This window comes from Musa acuminata, chromosome BXJ3-1 (genome assembly GCF_036884655.1).
Source record: "Musa acuminata AAA Group cultivar baxijiao chromosome BXJ3-1, Cavendish_Baxijiao_AAA, whole genome shotgun sequence".
Taxonomy (NCBI): Eukaryota; Viridiplantae; Streptophyta; class Magnoliopsida; order Zingiberales; family Musaceae; genus Musa; species Musa acuminata.
The window spans coordinates 11,304,567-11,318,734 of record NC_088349.1 but is presented as its reverse complement, the minus strand read 5'-3'; the positions used below and the strand labels follow the sequence as shown (position 1 = coordinate 11,318,734).

General features: G+C 40.9%; 2 protein-coding genes and 1 long non-coding RNA gene across 7 annotated transcripts; 2 read left to right on the top strand and 1 right to left on the bottom strand.

The window, feature by feature from the left end:
* The first annotated feature begins 3,620 nt into the window (after positions 1–3,620).
* Positions 3,621–6,114, top strand: LOC135629360 (uncharacterized). 5 transcript variants are annotated; one of them, XM_065136604.1, is made up of 3 exons: positions 3,628–4,167; positions 4,316–4,421; positions 4,631–6,114. In XM_065136604.1, exon 3 carries the CDS (start codon positions 4,646–4,648, stop codon positions 5,930–5,932), a length of 1,287 nt encoding a protein of 428 aa, XP_064992676.1. In that variant the 5' UTR covers positions 3,628–4,167; positions 4,316–4,421; positions 4,631–4,645; the 3' UTR covers positions 5,933–6,114. The 5 variants fall into 5 exon arrangements, with proteins under 5 accessions (XP_064992677.1, XP_064992676.1, XP_064992675.1 ...); XM_065136603.1 differs by having other exon boundaries at positions 4,255–4,421; XM_065136602.1 differs by having other exon boundaries at positions 4,244–4,421.
* Positions 6,115–8,684: 2,570 nt separating this feature from the next.
* LOC135629359 (BTB/POZ domain-containing protein At5g48130-like) lies at positions 8,685–11,639 on the bottom strand. The gene is made up of 4 exons (XM_065136598.1): positions 11,501–11,639; positions 11,311–11,380; positions 10,071–11,216; positions 8,685–9,989 (listed from the first exon to the last, which is right to left on the bottom strand). Exons 1-4 carry the CDS (start codon positions 11,578–11,580, stop codon positions 9,252–9,254), a joined length of 2,034 nt encoding a protein of 677 aa, XP_064992670.1. The 5' UTR covers positions 11,581–11,639; the 3' UTR covers positions 8,685–9,251.
* Positions 9,378–11,897, top strand: LOC135629361 (uncharacterized). Its single transcript, XR_010493208.1, has 3 exons — positions 9,378–9,512; positions 9,635–10,583; positions 10,671–11,897. It is a non-coding gene; the product is annotated as an uncharacterized LOC135629361 (long non-coding RNA).
* Positions 11,898–14,168: the final 2,271 nt, after the last annotated feature.

Here is a 14,168-nt window from a genome sequence, read left to right as displayed (position 1 = left end):
ATTGTTTCACTACTTGTCTCAAAATTTTGGAATGATCTGTGAAGCCTAATTTGACAGTAATAAGAGCCACCCACATTCTTCCATGCCCTACATAGAGATGCCAATTTCAAACCTAACTATGGTGAGAGAGGATTTTATCTCTGTTCATAGTGCTCTAACCAATCATAGTTATAATACTTATGGTTTACTGATTATCTCTACCCTATTCTTTAACCAAACTCAAACTCTACATTATATTCAATACAAAGATAATGATACGTCGATGCCCGGATGTCGATATCACTGTTAGCACAATACCTATTCAAATCTTACTAAACTATCCACTATGAAATAATGATCCACAAAAAAATACACGGAGAGTAGAAAACTATCCAATATGAAATGAAATAATCATCCACAAAAAAAGAAAACACCGAGAGTAGATTATATTTTGATATACTTGATCATCAATTATTATTCTAACTTGAGCATATGAGAGATCTTACCGATGACATCTCGACTCAAATTTTTATGGATCGATAGTATGAAACATCTTATCATCTCAAATAGTGATCTTGTGACGAAAGGTAATCGGAACTAAGTATATGTATTGACATATCGGATGATCAGAAATGACACTAACAATAGTCTAATCTTAATTAAACTCAAGCTTCTACAGATAACACCTTTTCCGTAAGAAAAGAAAAGGTTGGGTTAGATTAGATGAGGAGGGTCCTGACTGACTCACACAACTTTTCACTGGTTGCATGCCTTTTCGTGATACTTTCTCTCATCATGTTGTAGAGCACAAATGCGATCCTGAGAACTTTTGCTGCTGCCGTTGTTTATGGCTTTCGGTGTAGGCGTGAAGGAATGGCACAGCCCCACTTTGTCCGCCACATGCAGCCTTAAAGCCATGGCATGGCATGCGGTGTGGGAACTGCTGCTGCTGCTGCCTTGCACCTTTTCTCCTCTGCGCATGCTTGCTCTGGCGGAGCCTTCCATGATGCACAGTGGAAAGGAAGGAGTTCCAAATGCTCTGAAACAGTGAATCATGAGAATTCATGCTCTGTGTGTGTGTGTGTGTGTGTGTGTGTGTGTGTGTGAGTGAGCTGATGAGAGTTTTCTGTGCAAAAAGACTGATGGTGGAGCGATTAAGATATTGAGAACATTGTACTTGCTGAAGCCAATCGAATTATGGATTGAGTTGCAAATGCAAATGCTTCTGCTCTCGTTTCTTGTGTTGATCGATAGGTTCTTCATTTTCCTGCATGAGTTGTGGGTCAGGATCTCCCCTTCTGGTGCTTCAATTGCTTAGCCTCAGATTGCCAATCCTCTGTACTGTAGAAAATGAATTTGTGAATCATACAAAGCCATATGATCCAATCCAATGAAAATAATTGACTCATTGAGTTGATACAGATTGAATTATAGTAGTAGACACATCTAATCCCGTCTTCCTAATTTAACCTCGCCAAGTCAATGTATCATATTTATACTCATCAAAATCCATTATGATTTCTTCCGATTAATATGATTCGATAAGGATATTATAATCTTTCCGCTTAGGAGATTATATGAACCAAAATCGAGCTCTCGTCGAAATCTAATATTAGATTCATTTTAAGATATTTTATCACGATCAAATTCAATAGTTTACCCTTTTTTTTTGTTAACTTATGCAACTTATTCCAAATATTCTTCTGAACAAGCAAAAGAAACCTGCAAGTTTTATTTTATTATGTTAATTATTTCATTCTATGATCCTATTTTTATGAAAAATAGGTTGAATGAATCAAACTCTTGTTCTTCAATGTGTGTGACATAATGTGCATCCAAGGCCAAGGAAAACAGATGATTGAAAAGTGCTAAATTGAGTGATCAATTTTTTCTTGAATTTTCCTTTTGACAAAATCTTATGATTTTAGACTTCTGACTATCTACTCTGTGCTCATAGTCACATCAGCTAGGACAAATGAATCCTTCATTACTGTGACAGAAGTCAAACTTCTCATGCCCAAGCCATCCTCAATGTCTGCACCCTCATCCACCAGAAGATGTGGAAGAATGTGATGTGCTTCCCCTCTCATAAATGTGCTGACTTTTGTGATGAACAATAGTCAATTTTCATGGCTCACCAGAGTAAGGATTTTGACTGTTGTCTCTTCATTTTGACTACCACAGTGTCAGGTTTCTCTTTTCAGAGATGAAACCACCACATCCTCCTCAATCACAGGAGGGGATGATGGTGCCTTCCCAGGGTAAACAAACAAAGATTTGGTCCATCAATTGCATCATCTATAGTTCTGAATCAACCCAGAAATGTCTCCATGTGGGGTTTAGGTTGTGAACACAAGCAACCAGGTTTTGTTCCAGAAAATAATCTGACATTTGTGTTGGTGGAAAGTTCCAAGTCATGGATGTAGATGGACTGTGGCTGTCAGGTTTGTGAATCATGGAGCCATTTTTGGCTTCCTTGGATTGGATGCTGGCATTTTAGATCATGCAGCAGCTGGTGCACATCTAAGTGGAATGTTACCCCTGAGGGGCTCAAAGATCATAAAGGGTCAATAAAGCTGTTAAATAAATTAAAAGTTTTTGGGACATATTTAAGATGTTATTAGAGTAAAATCAGGAGTTCTATATCTGTCTCTCTTTTTCATTGGTTTAATTAAGAATATTCATACAATATCTGTTTTTCATTTGAGCTTGCACCATACACTTAGATTTCTATTTAAAAGGGAATACTATTATGCTCTTAATCTTCTTTGAAATAAATTTAATGTATGTATACTTGTAAAACCAAAAACTTGCCTGTCATTTGATTGTTGAAGTAAAGACAAAAAGAAAATTTCTAGTTGACAAAAATACCTCTCAGAAACTTGGTCAGGACTATTATAATAGTAGATCTTCAAAGATAAGATATTTTAGGCACTTTATGTATTGATTTTGTTTTTTGATCTATTCTATTGGCAAATATTAGTTTTCTGTGTCAATCTTAATTAGAAGCTAAATATATGTTAACTCAAAATTTTGTGACCATTTCCACACTACCTCCCCTTTTATATTTCCAATTCATCAAGTAAGAGCACATAGATGATGGGAACAGCAACAGCAGTTTGCCAGATTCTTCCAGTATGGAAGCTTGGAATAGGTAACAAAAAGGAATTAGGGAGAGACTGGGATGGCCCATCAATTATAGCTGCATGCCAAGATGATGGACCATCTCACCTAACTTGACTACTAGCCATCTAATTTTTCTCACCTTCTTTATATTAACATCATAATTGTCACATCAAGGACACTGGGTAGATGAGTCTCCTATTATTGTTTTGGTGCAAGAGCTTTGCAAACAATGGATCCTACTATTAGTTGAGAGAGAGAGAGAGAGAGAGAGAGAGAGAGAGAGAGAGAGAGAGAGAGACTGGTGTAGTTAGTAGGATCAACCAGTTGGGAGTGATCACACAATAGGTGAGGCTTCTCAACATTCAAAAGCATGCAAATGAGAGTGTAATGCCTCAGCTCATTATGGTACAACACACAAGAAAATGTAGCTGACAAGTCAAGACTGACACCAAGCCACCCCATCCACCATAGCTTTTGGCCTATCCACTGCAACCCTCCACCACCAAAAACACATCATAAGCCCTTTTGGCTTTTATGTGTGGACTTGTCTTCCCATCCAACTTTATCATATAATACTCTTTCCTGCCACAACTTAGTAATCGATGAGCTGTGGGATGAATTTTAATACTGAGAGCAGTGATGAGCTTTAGAATCTTCGCAGGGGGAGCATGAGTGGAAGAGTGCAACTTTTCTCAAAGGCAATGGTTAGCTGGTTCTATAAATACTACCTTGAAGACCCCACTAAAGCAGCATCCTCTTGGAACAAGATTGTCCTCCCAAGATTGCTGCTTTATATTTCCTTTGGGGAAGGGAAGTAAAGTGAAGGTAGTGTGTCTTGAGTCCTGAGCTGGCCTTCCCAGGAGTAGCTTAATCTCCATAGCATCTATTGCGATTTCTCCCTTTTGGTAGAGAGAGACCAAATTTACCTTTTCACCTTGTGGCATCTTCCTTTTGGTCCCTTCAATTTGCTGGAGAGGAGGTGTTTCCGGAGCTTTTCGCCTCTCTTTCTTTCCCCCTGCTTTTGCTCCTTGGATTGCGGTGGTGGCGTTTTCTCGTGCAAAGGTGAGGTTTTTATCGGGCTTTGGTCGGCTTCAGTGTTGGTCGTCGAATGGTGTTCTGGCTTTTTATTCTGGAACAGTCCTTTTGCAGTGGGATCTGGTCTTTCCTGGATTTTTGTTTAAGATCTTTCTGAGACCTTCAGCTGCTGCAGATTTTAGTGTGAAGTCTGGTGTTTGGAAGCTCGGTGCGCTCCCCTGAGGGATCAAAATTGGATTTTGGCTTCCTGGTTGTTCTACTTCCAAGAATCTGGTGCTAAGGTTTCTGGGGTTATGTGTTGCTGACCAAGTCCTTGAGTTCTCATATGCAATTTCCTTTTCAGTTTTCCTGTTCCAAAGTTTCGATTTTGTATATGGTTTTCGTTCTTTGTTCTCGTTTTAGCTTTGATTTCTTTGGAAATTATGTGGTATCTGTTCTTCAGTAGATTTTTTGGCTTGCGTTCTTGTAATCCACTGCTCTTTTGTTGTAGTTGTTGGCTTAAGCAATGGAGTCCTTCCAATCCCTTCCACCAACCATCAATTCCCTGACCGCAATCACGGAGGCAGTGAAGCCGAGGCCGGAATCTGTCGTCGTGAGCTCCAACAATTCCACTGACGAGGTTTATCCTAAAGAATCCATTGGCTTTCTTGAAGTCTTCGTTCATCAAGCCCGCGACATCCACAACATCTGCATCTACCACAAGCAAGATGTTTATGCTAAGCTTTGCCTCACCAGCAACCCCGAGGTCACAGTCTCGACTCAGACGATTAACGGCGGTGGCCGGAACCCTGTTTTCAACCAGACTCTTCGGCTGGATGTGCGAAACGTCGACTGTTCGCTGAAATGTGAGATATGGATGCTCAGCAGGGTCAAGAACTATCTCGAAGACCAGTTGCTCGGATTTGCTCTGGTGCCCCTTTCAGACCTGCTGCTAGCCAACGGCAAGCTGGTGAAGGAATTCTCGCTCTCGTCAACTGATCTCTTCCACTCTCCTGCCGGTTTCGTTCAGTTGTCGCTCTCTTATGTTGGGGCTTCGCCGGAAGTCATGGCAATTCCAGCACCTCCAAAATCATCGATCCCCGATACTACTTTGCTGGATGCAGAACATGAAGACCCAATTCCTTGTGACTTTGAGAAAATTGAGTTTCCTGACTTGCAAGTTGACAATGAGAATCAGCTGATGGTTTCCGAGTATTTTGGAATCCAATGCGCCAGCATGGAAACTCAGAGCTCAGATAGCTTTATAACCGTGGAGAGCGGCAACTGTCCTGATGAGGAAGCAGGGGTTCGCATTGTAGAGAGCTTCTCTGCTGCTAATAGTCATGATTCTTCTGTAGCTTTAAAGCATGACACTCCCGTAAGCAGTTTCTCCACCACTGAGTCACCTGTGGTGCTCCCAGCCACATCTCAATCTACCTCCGATCCATTGTCATCCGTAGTGTCTCTGAGCCCGAAAGGTAAAACTTCAGATGTTATGGAGGGTGAGGCTGATTCTTCTGGAGGGACATCAAATGGTGCACTCTTGAAGCCTATTATCAGCATAAACATTGAACCGGAGCAACCAGTTGTTCAGCAGGATATTGTCGATATGTACATGAAGAGCATGCAGCAGTTCACAGAGTCATTGGCCAAGCTGAAACTTCCTATGGATATCGACAACAATAATGCAGCTACAGAAAATGGTAACTCGGGCTCTACTGCAGAAAATGGCAGCTCAGGCTCTGACAAGTTGCTGCCAACACCGAAGGGGACTGGTTCTAGAGTTTTTTATGGAAGCAGGGCTTTCTTCTGAACTTATGCGCTAAGTAATATGGGTGACTCTACCGTTTGCATTTTAACTAGTCAGTTTAGTTCTAAGCAGTGAACAACAACACCTTTCTGTATGTTGTCAAGTATCATCAGACAATAAAAGATGACTTGTTCAGATGACAAACTCTGTTTTCCCATAATTCTAGTGTATCTGTTGTTGTCTTACTCTCGTTTTCTGTTGGGCCTTGTGATCTGTCACTCGTTTATGTTGCTTCTGTTGTGCTTGTGTTCTTTTCACATGAATTCTTTTGTCTTTTGGTTTTGATCATAGGTTATGGACTTAGTTTCTCTTCCATGTAAATCCCAAAATAGTGTTGTTATTTTTGGATATGACACTCATGAATATATACATTAATAAGTGCAAACAAATGTTTAGTAATAAAGCAAAACATAGCAGAATGGATGTTGTTACTGCAACTGGTGTTTGGCTAGGTAGATTACTGGGGCATCTGGTGGTAGCAACTACGAAATCACAATTTCATTTCACACATCATGACTCTACGGTTGTGACCGATCTGATAAGGTGTTGTTATTTCTTCCCCGTTCCTGTCTTGTTATTTTTGTGATGCCTGTGACCGTTCTTGAGTAGGCTAAAGATTAACTGAATACTGTCTGTTACAATTTAGGAACCGAAAGTAATCTTCCTAAATTGATGTGGCTGTCTCATGCATTAAAAAATTACAGTAATTAATTGAATTGTCAAGAGACTGATTAGGTTGACTATTTTCTTTATCTAATCAATTACGACAACCGTTGTCCATCTTTTCTATGGTATCTGTCATGCGATTAGCTTTTCTCCATAACATGCTAAAGTCTGTAGGAACAGGTCCTTTTTCTTTTCCTTGTCCTTTGCATCCGGTAAAAATATTGTCGACTACAATAATAAAACCCTGAAAGATGATCTCACCTGTAATTCTTGATGCTTGCTGATTGATGGCAATGACATGTGAAACAGGAGACACAAGATTTATTGGAGTTGTCTTTATATTTAGTTTGTAAGGTCAAACAGTAATATCATTCTTTGCATGATTATTAAGTTCTTTCTTTAGTCTGCAGTCCAAGGATTCTTTTGGTGATCCATTTGGGTTTTCATGATCTTTATGTTCTTATATGGAGTAAATAACTGCAGCTTTGTCTGTCTAATTTGGAAGGTCAAACATAAATTCACAATTTGCATACCTCTTAATTGCTGTGGCTTTGTCTGTCTAATCCTTTGCCAGTGTGGTAAAACCTTATGCAGTGAAGTTGAAATATCTCAATGATAAGAAAATTGATGGCTTTTAGTCGACAAGAGGATATCTTATTTTAGAAGAATGGCTGTTCAGATAATCTCATTAAATTTAGGAGTTGGTTGGTTGATTGTTTTTACACAAAGGAAAGCTTACCGGATATAGAGTGGATTCAACTGGCATTTATTTCTAATGTCTGCAGGCTTAAACAAGTTTTACATAGTTTTATTTCTTTTGATTACTTCCTCCTCCTAGAAGAAATATTCACTGTCAGAATGTCAGTTATAGATGGATGATACAGTCAAGTATCTTGTGTGATTAGCTCCACCAATAGTATTTTATCCTCCTAAATATTGAATAGTTTCTTTTCAACCAACCATCGTAAGCTTGTTTATTATGCTTCAGATGCTGCAAAGAATAAACCTTGTTTCTTTACTGCTAGGAACATCCAGGTGAAACAATCTTATATCCTTCATACAAGATGCAGATTACGTCAGGAGCATTTGTGATTCTACAGCTGCACGATTTATGAGTACGAATCGTGGATGAAAAAGTTGAGTCCATCGTTGTTACAGATCATTTTCATAATAATACCGGGCAATTGACATCATTAGCTTTAATTGAAGAAATGCTTTTACAGCAGTAACCTCAGAAATGATAAGATAGTTTCTTTGAATTTTGTGCGCCTTACATCTGAATCAATCTTTGTGTCCATTAGTTAATCATATGTGATAATGGGAGCTTTCAGCTACGTTATTTACATAACACATATCATGTTATAGCACAAGAGAGGCGTCCATTAGGTTGCCTATGGGTTACTCACCTGCCATTTCGATTTCTTCCTTGTTCTTTCAGGTATTCTTGGGACCATATAGATCTTTCTGGTTTCTAGTATGTTTCGTAGAAAATACTGAGATGCTTTATTATCATTGAGATGTCAATGACTGTTAATTTTTAAAGAGTCTCTCACATGCAAGCACTGGTTCACAGATGTGCACTGTTAACTTTTATTCTTTGAATCATTGCTGTGTTTTAAGTGAATAGCTGCATGTGTCATATATCTTACACTAACAAAAAGGTCTTATGCAGATTAAGAATACGTCCCCCTGTTTGGAGTCCACAGATGTGTCATGATGCAGGTTAGCCATAGGTCTATGAAGTGAAGGTGTGAGATTGAACCAAGGAGCACAACAATACGATAAGTTCACTGAAGGGGAAAGGTATGCAATGAAAGAAGCTTTTCCAGGGTATTGACTTGTAAAATATAGTTCATATATGTGTAGATGTGTACTTGTACTAATAATATTTGACTTAGATATCATGACAAAATGATGAACTGTATACTTTTCTAAGTCTGTTTGTGCGAGTTGAAAGTAGGCGAGTCTTGCAAATCCTCTCATCACACATTTGATTGTCGCTTGCTCTGGAGAATTCTTTTCTGTTGTCTAATGGATTGCTTTATCTTAGAGGTTCATTTTTGCTGATCGGAGAGAGTGATGCTCTCTGACTTGTAGGATTAAGAAGGTTAAATGGAAAATAAGAAAAAAATTTGCATGAACTCATATCGGCATAATCAGCAAATTTTATTTTTTTTCCTTCCTTTATTTCTTGTAGCTTACTTCATGCATAATCCAGGCTATTAGATTCTCCCTGTCATAATGTAATCATCAGTTTATCCTTTCATTTATGAATCATTATGATCAATGATTGTTAAATGTTCTGGTTTTCTTTCATTAGCTAATACATAGAGGGCTGCCTTTAGGCTTGCTGATAACTTCTACAGAACTATTAATTAGCAACAAAATTATTCTTTGGATCCATCAACAATTTTTCCAGCAAGAAATAGCCTACATATGCTTTTCTTTCTTAATGTGTAGCTGACAAATCAAATCTGTATAACTACTTGATTTCAATCTCCAAAGTTTGCTCCGCGGCAAACAGTATAAGATACCCAACTAGACATGTTTCTCCTGAAAGTAGTCTTACAAAAACAGTATGTACTATTATTGCTGGATTTCTTCTTAAGTTCCTGACAAACATCAAAGCATCAGTGTCCAGAAACACTTTCATGGTTCAGCAATCATGCATCTCATGCAAGGATTTGCTTCTACAAGATTGTGAACCATTTGGATGACCGGAAGCCATTTGTTTAACTTTTGACTTGCCTTTTCCTAACATGGCTATTTTTCTGAAAACCTTCAGCAATCTATTTGCATATTTCCTTTGTGCAGTCCAACTCAGAGAGCCAATGCAGCCACTAACATGGCCAAAGGGATTCCTCCTTGCGACGGCGCTGCCCTCCATAGCAAACAACCTAAAGCTTACCGTCTTCAGGTCTGTTTCGACTGAACCCTTTGATGTGTTCTGGAGGCTATGTTTCAGTGATGCCAGTTTCTTTTCGAGTGCCTGAATTCTAAATCTTGTGGACTCGTTCTCTGCTTTACTACCATGTGCAGGCCCCTTTAAAGAAAGATCTTCTTTCATCAAGGAGCCTAAAGACACAACAGGAGCCTCCTCTCCAACAGCGAGATCGTGTGGGCTTTCATCTAGCTTCTGGCTTTTTGGGACCTGGCACGTTGAGCTCGGAATGCTCCCGGAGAACTCCCCACAGTGAAGGTACCTGAAGGATTCCGAACAATGTTTGAAAGCTTGTTGTGTGTGCAGTTGCTGGACAAACAGTGCTTGGATTATGAGGCGCAGTGGCATCAGCTCATCTTGAACTGCTTGAATGCATGCCTCCTGTGATAGCTTCTGGCAGTTGATGTTGCTGCAGAGTCTTGCCTTCTCTTCATTGGATACCCAAGGATGTGCCTGAGGAAGCAATGAACAAATCCTAGCAACATCATGTAGTAGAATTCGAAGTGGCTGAATAGATTTGGGAGGAGTTCGTACCGACAAGAAGGTGTTGATTGCTTTGTAGAGATGGTCATGAGTGTCTCGATCAGCCATTGGTACTGTCTCGACAAGTTTCATGAATCGATCAGGTCCAAGCATTGGGTCAACGGCAATATGGGAGAGATATATGTCCCACAGTTCTGCAACAGTTGAGCTACTATTTGCGGCAGTCGTCTCGTTCCTGGATGATACGTGGATCGAGACCACCCTCTCCATTGTTTGGAGCTCGGGACTGCTTGCTATGTTCTGCAGTGTGTTGTCAGGGAGGAGAAAGTCTTCCGCTTGGGCCAAGTGCAAATGATATGCTACAAGATCTTGCAGCTTCAGTCTGATACTATCATTCAGATTAAGCGAAAGCGACATCGAGAGCAATGCGAAGTAGAATGTCACAGGGACGATCTCAGCGCTGTTTGCAGCTGGAAGCAGCTCGAGGATGCCTCGTAAGATGGCTGAAACCTTGTTGCCAGCAGTGCCAGTTCCATCTTCTTCGGCTGTGTTCTCCCAGAACTTGTGAGTCTTCTTCGAGAGTACCCATTTGTTTGCGTAGAAGACGACGACGAGGCTCACGTACTTCTCCTTCATCCCCTGTCTTCTCAGGGACCGGATTATTCTTCTGAAGAATTGGAATGGCAGGGCTATGAGATCCTTGATCCACAGGTCTTGCCCGGCAACCTCCTTCACCGCCTCGGAGTCCCAAGGCCGGCCGGCCAAGGCCTGGAGAGTGGGGACGGGCCGGTCTCGCCTCTGCTCCGGATCGAGAATCTCCATGCAGGCCATGAAAGCTAAGGACTCGACGCATCGGCTCACGATCAGAAGCTCTTCTGCCATCGGAAGCAACGTTTGACAGGTCTGGAGAACTATCAGAGTGTCATCCCAGCTCTGCAGCACCACTTGGTTGAGGTACAAGTCGGAAGTCTCGCACAGGTTTCTGGAGGTCTGCTCTTCCGTCATCTGGAGGAACTCGGCAGCGCACCGGAGCGCCGAGACGTTGAAGGGGTCGAGAGGAAGCGGAGAATCGTAGGCGAAGAGCGCAACCATCTCGAAGGTCTCTGAACCACCGGGGAAGCTGTGATGCAATTCGACGTCGGACGACGACTCGATCAGTGCCTTCTTGAAGTACCCACTCCTTGAGATCAGGGGCAGCTGCAAGGCACACAAGAACACCATGGACACGTTAGCAAGGAGAAACTACCACAGCTGGTATCATAGATAGCCGCCATGCTGCTTCGATTCTGACCATGTGCAGGTTGAAGATCTTGCCATGAATCCGGACACAGACTGATGCTGGTGATCCAGTCTCTTGGCTCCTGACATCATGGGATTCAGAGACAAACGCATCAGGCAGTGAAGAAGGAGAGGAGAAGCAGCAAGAAAATGATTGTTGGGATCAAAATAAGCAATCGAGAGCCACTGATGACGATCATCACCATGTAAATACCACTTTCTTCAGCAAGGCTGCTGGCTTTGGACTCGAGAATGGACTAGCTCGAGCACTGGTGGAATCCATGTCATAGACTCCACTGCAGATCAACCCAGCTCAAGTTCCACACTGGGATGCTAATAGAAGAGAAGAGAAGATGGCACGGAGGATGCTGAGGGAAAGCTTTGCAGGGAAGGAAGCTGTCCGGTGTGTCACACACTTTCATGCAGACTCCGCTGTTCGAAGTCTGAGATCGAGTCAAAGGGGGCACAAGAACAGTGACTGAGGCCGCACGAATGGGGGTTGAATCCGAGCTTTAAGGCTTGGAATTCGGGGGAAGGAAAGGATTTTGGAGAATTGTGTGCTGCAGGGGAGCATAATAAATCCCCATCTATCTCTCTTTCTCTCCCCTACGCAAACTGCGTCACGCTCGACTACTCGCCTACGCCCTTATAATATACGTCTGAGGGTGCGCCATCGGCGTCTTCGTGTGAGCTCCTCCTTTGGATCGTCGCAACGCCGGTGACGGCACGGCTTCGGTAGTCTCATCGGATGCTGCTCTCTGCTCGCGAACTCCCAGAATTCTGGATATCCAAGGCGCCTCGCCCTGACTCCGCCATGTGTTCGACGCAATGAGACCGGTGACCGGGGTGCAGATGGCAGCAGCATCGAGGATGTTAAAGGGTCAGATTACCGTAGGATCCGTTTACCCGAATCCACACTATTTCGGGTCGGATTCTTTTTAGAGAGGGAAAAAAACGAGGATATCTCGGTTTGTTTGTTTGTTTGTTTCACGTGCAATGCACATGCTTGAACTTCTCGTGCTTGGTTTTCGTAAGCTCGATCAATCAAATTAAATAATTATAATTATAATAGCTATTATTATAATAAAATATTAGGGGTTTCAAGTTTGGATCTATGAAAATTGTGGCTCTCTTTTTGAATGTCGTGCGCATGTCATCCAATTTTAATAAGAATAATATAAGATTGATGCATACAGAAAGCCGAAAAAAAGGAAGCAGGTGATAAGTTTTGGTTTTTGGTTTTGTTTTACTGCTTGGAAAATAATGGGCCTTTTAATGTTTTGAAGGGATAAGCCATGATCCATCTACTAATGTGTTATTGTGTTTAGAAGAGGATAATGATACTAAGAGGGGTGAATTAGTGTTCTAATAGTAATTTCTTATTTGATTTTAAAGTTCGATCGATAAATTCATATTGAAAACGTCATTAACCAAAAATATAAGTAAAGTAAATAAGTAAGTAACAATAAATCAAAAGTAAAAGAAGGGATGTAAATCGATTTATAACGGTTTGACCTTTTCGACTTACGTCCACTCCCGATTCTTTTTCTCTTGAGATCATCGACTTTCACTATCAATTTTGTTTTCAACGGACGAAAATCAATTACCATTGTTATAGCTTTTCTCATTTTAACAGATTTAGGAGAGAACCTCCACATCGACTTTTTTATAAGATATCTCATCTTCTATAACTTAGAATCATCTCTAAACTCAAATAGAAATAAGAGATTCAAATAATACTCAAAGAGAGAACTACAACCTTTTACAAACTTAAATTTTGATATATCAACCAAACCTCGATGGGGTATTTATAGGCCCCCAAGAGGTTTCAAAATAGAGCCAAATTTTTTAAATCCTTGAAACTTTCAAGATATGGCCTGTACTATTGTCACAACTTTTGACGTCGCAATTTCGAACTTTCGAGCGATACCATCATCGTAATTTTTGAATTCTGGGTGGTACTATCGTTGACGAGCACTATTTGTGGTTGTCGGTTGACTCAGGTGGTACCATCGCCCAAGCTAACTCAAGGCTACCGTTTTAACCTTCTAACAAGCCTAGTTCAATATGGGTCTAAGCTTATTCGCTTTCTCGATAAATTGATAGAGTTTTGGCCTAATACCAACTTAATTTGTCCTAGAAAAATGTCGAATAGGATTTTAATGATTTAACCACATATCTGATATAATTACGAAGCTTTTAGCACATTGTACGTCATTCCGACATGTTATCCGATCTTCTAGCACTTTGTTCAAACCTCCGGCACATCGTCCTTTCCTTCACCATATCGTGTGATCTATTGGCATGTTGACCTTCTCACAACATTCGATCTTTTAGCGCAATACCTGATTCTTTCGACACGATGATCTAACTTACAGCACGAAGTCCAATCTTTAGCCTGTCGAATCAACTGGACGTTCAATGTCAGATATGATACTTTTCTCGGCACATCGTCCTTTCCTTCACCATATCGTCTGATCTATTGGTATGTTGATCTTCTCACAACATCCGATTTTTTAGCGCAATACTTAATTCTTTCGACACGATGATTTAACTTATAGCACGAAGTCCAATCTTTTCCCTGTCGAATAATCCTTCAACTGGACGTTCAATGTCTGATACGATACTTTTCTCGGCACATCGTCCTTTCCTTCATCATATCGTCTGATCTATTGGCATGTTGACCTTCTCACAACATACGATCTTTTAGCGCAATACCTGATTCTTTCGACACGATGATCTAACTTACAGCACGAAGTCCAATCTTCAGCTTGTCGAATCAACTGGATGTTCAATGTCTGATATGATACTTTTCTCGGCACATCGTCTTTTTCTTCACCATATCGTCTGATCTATTGGCATGTTGACCTT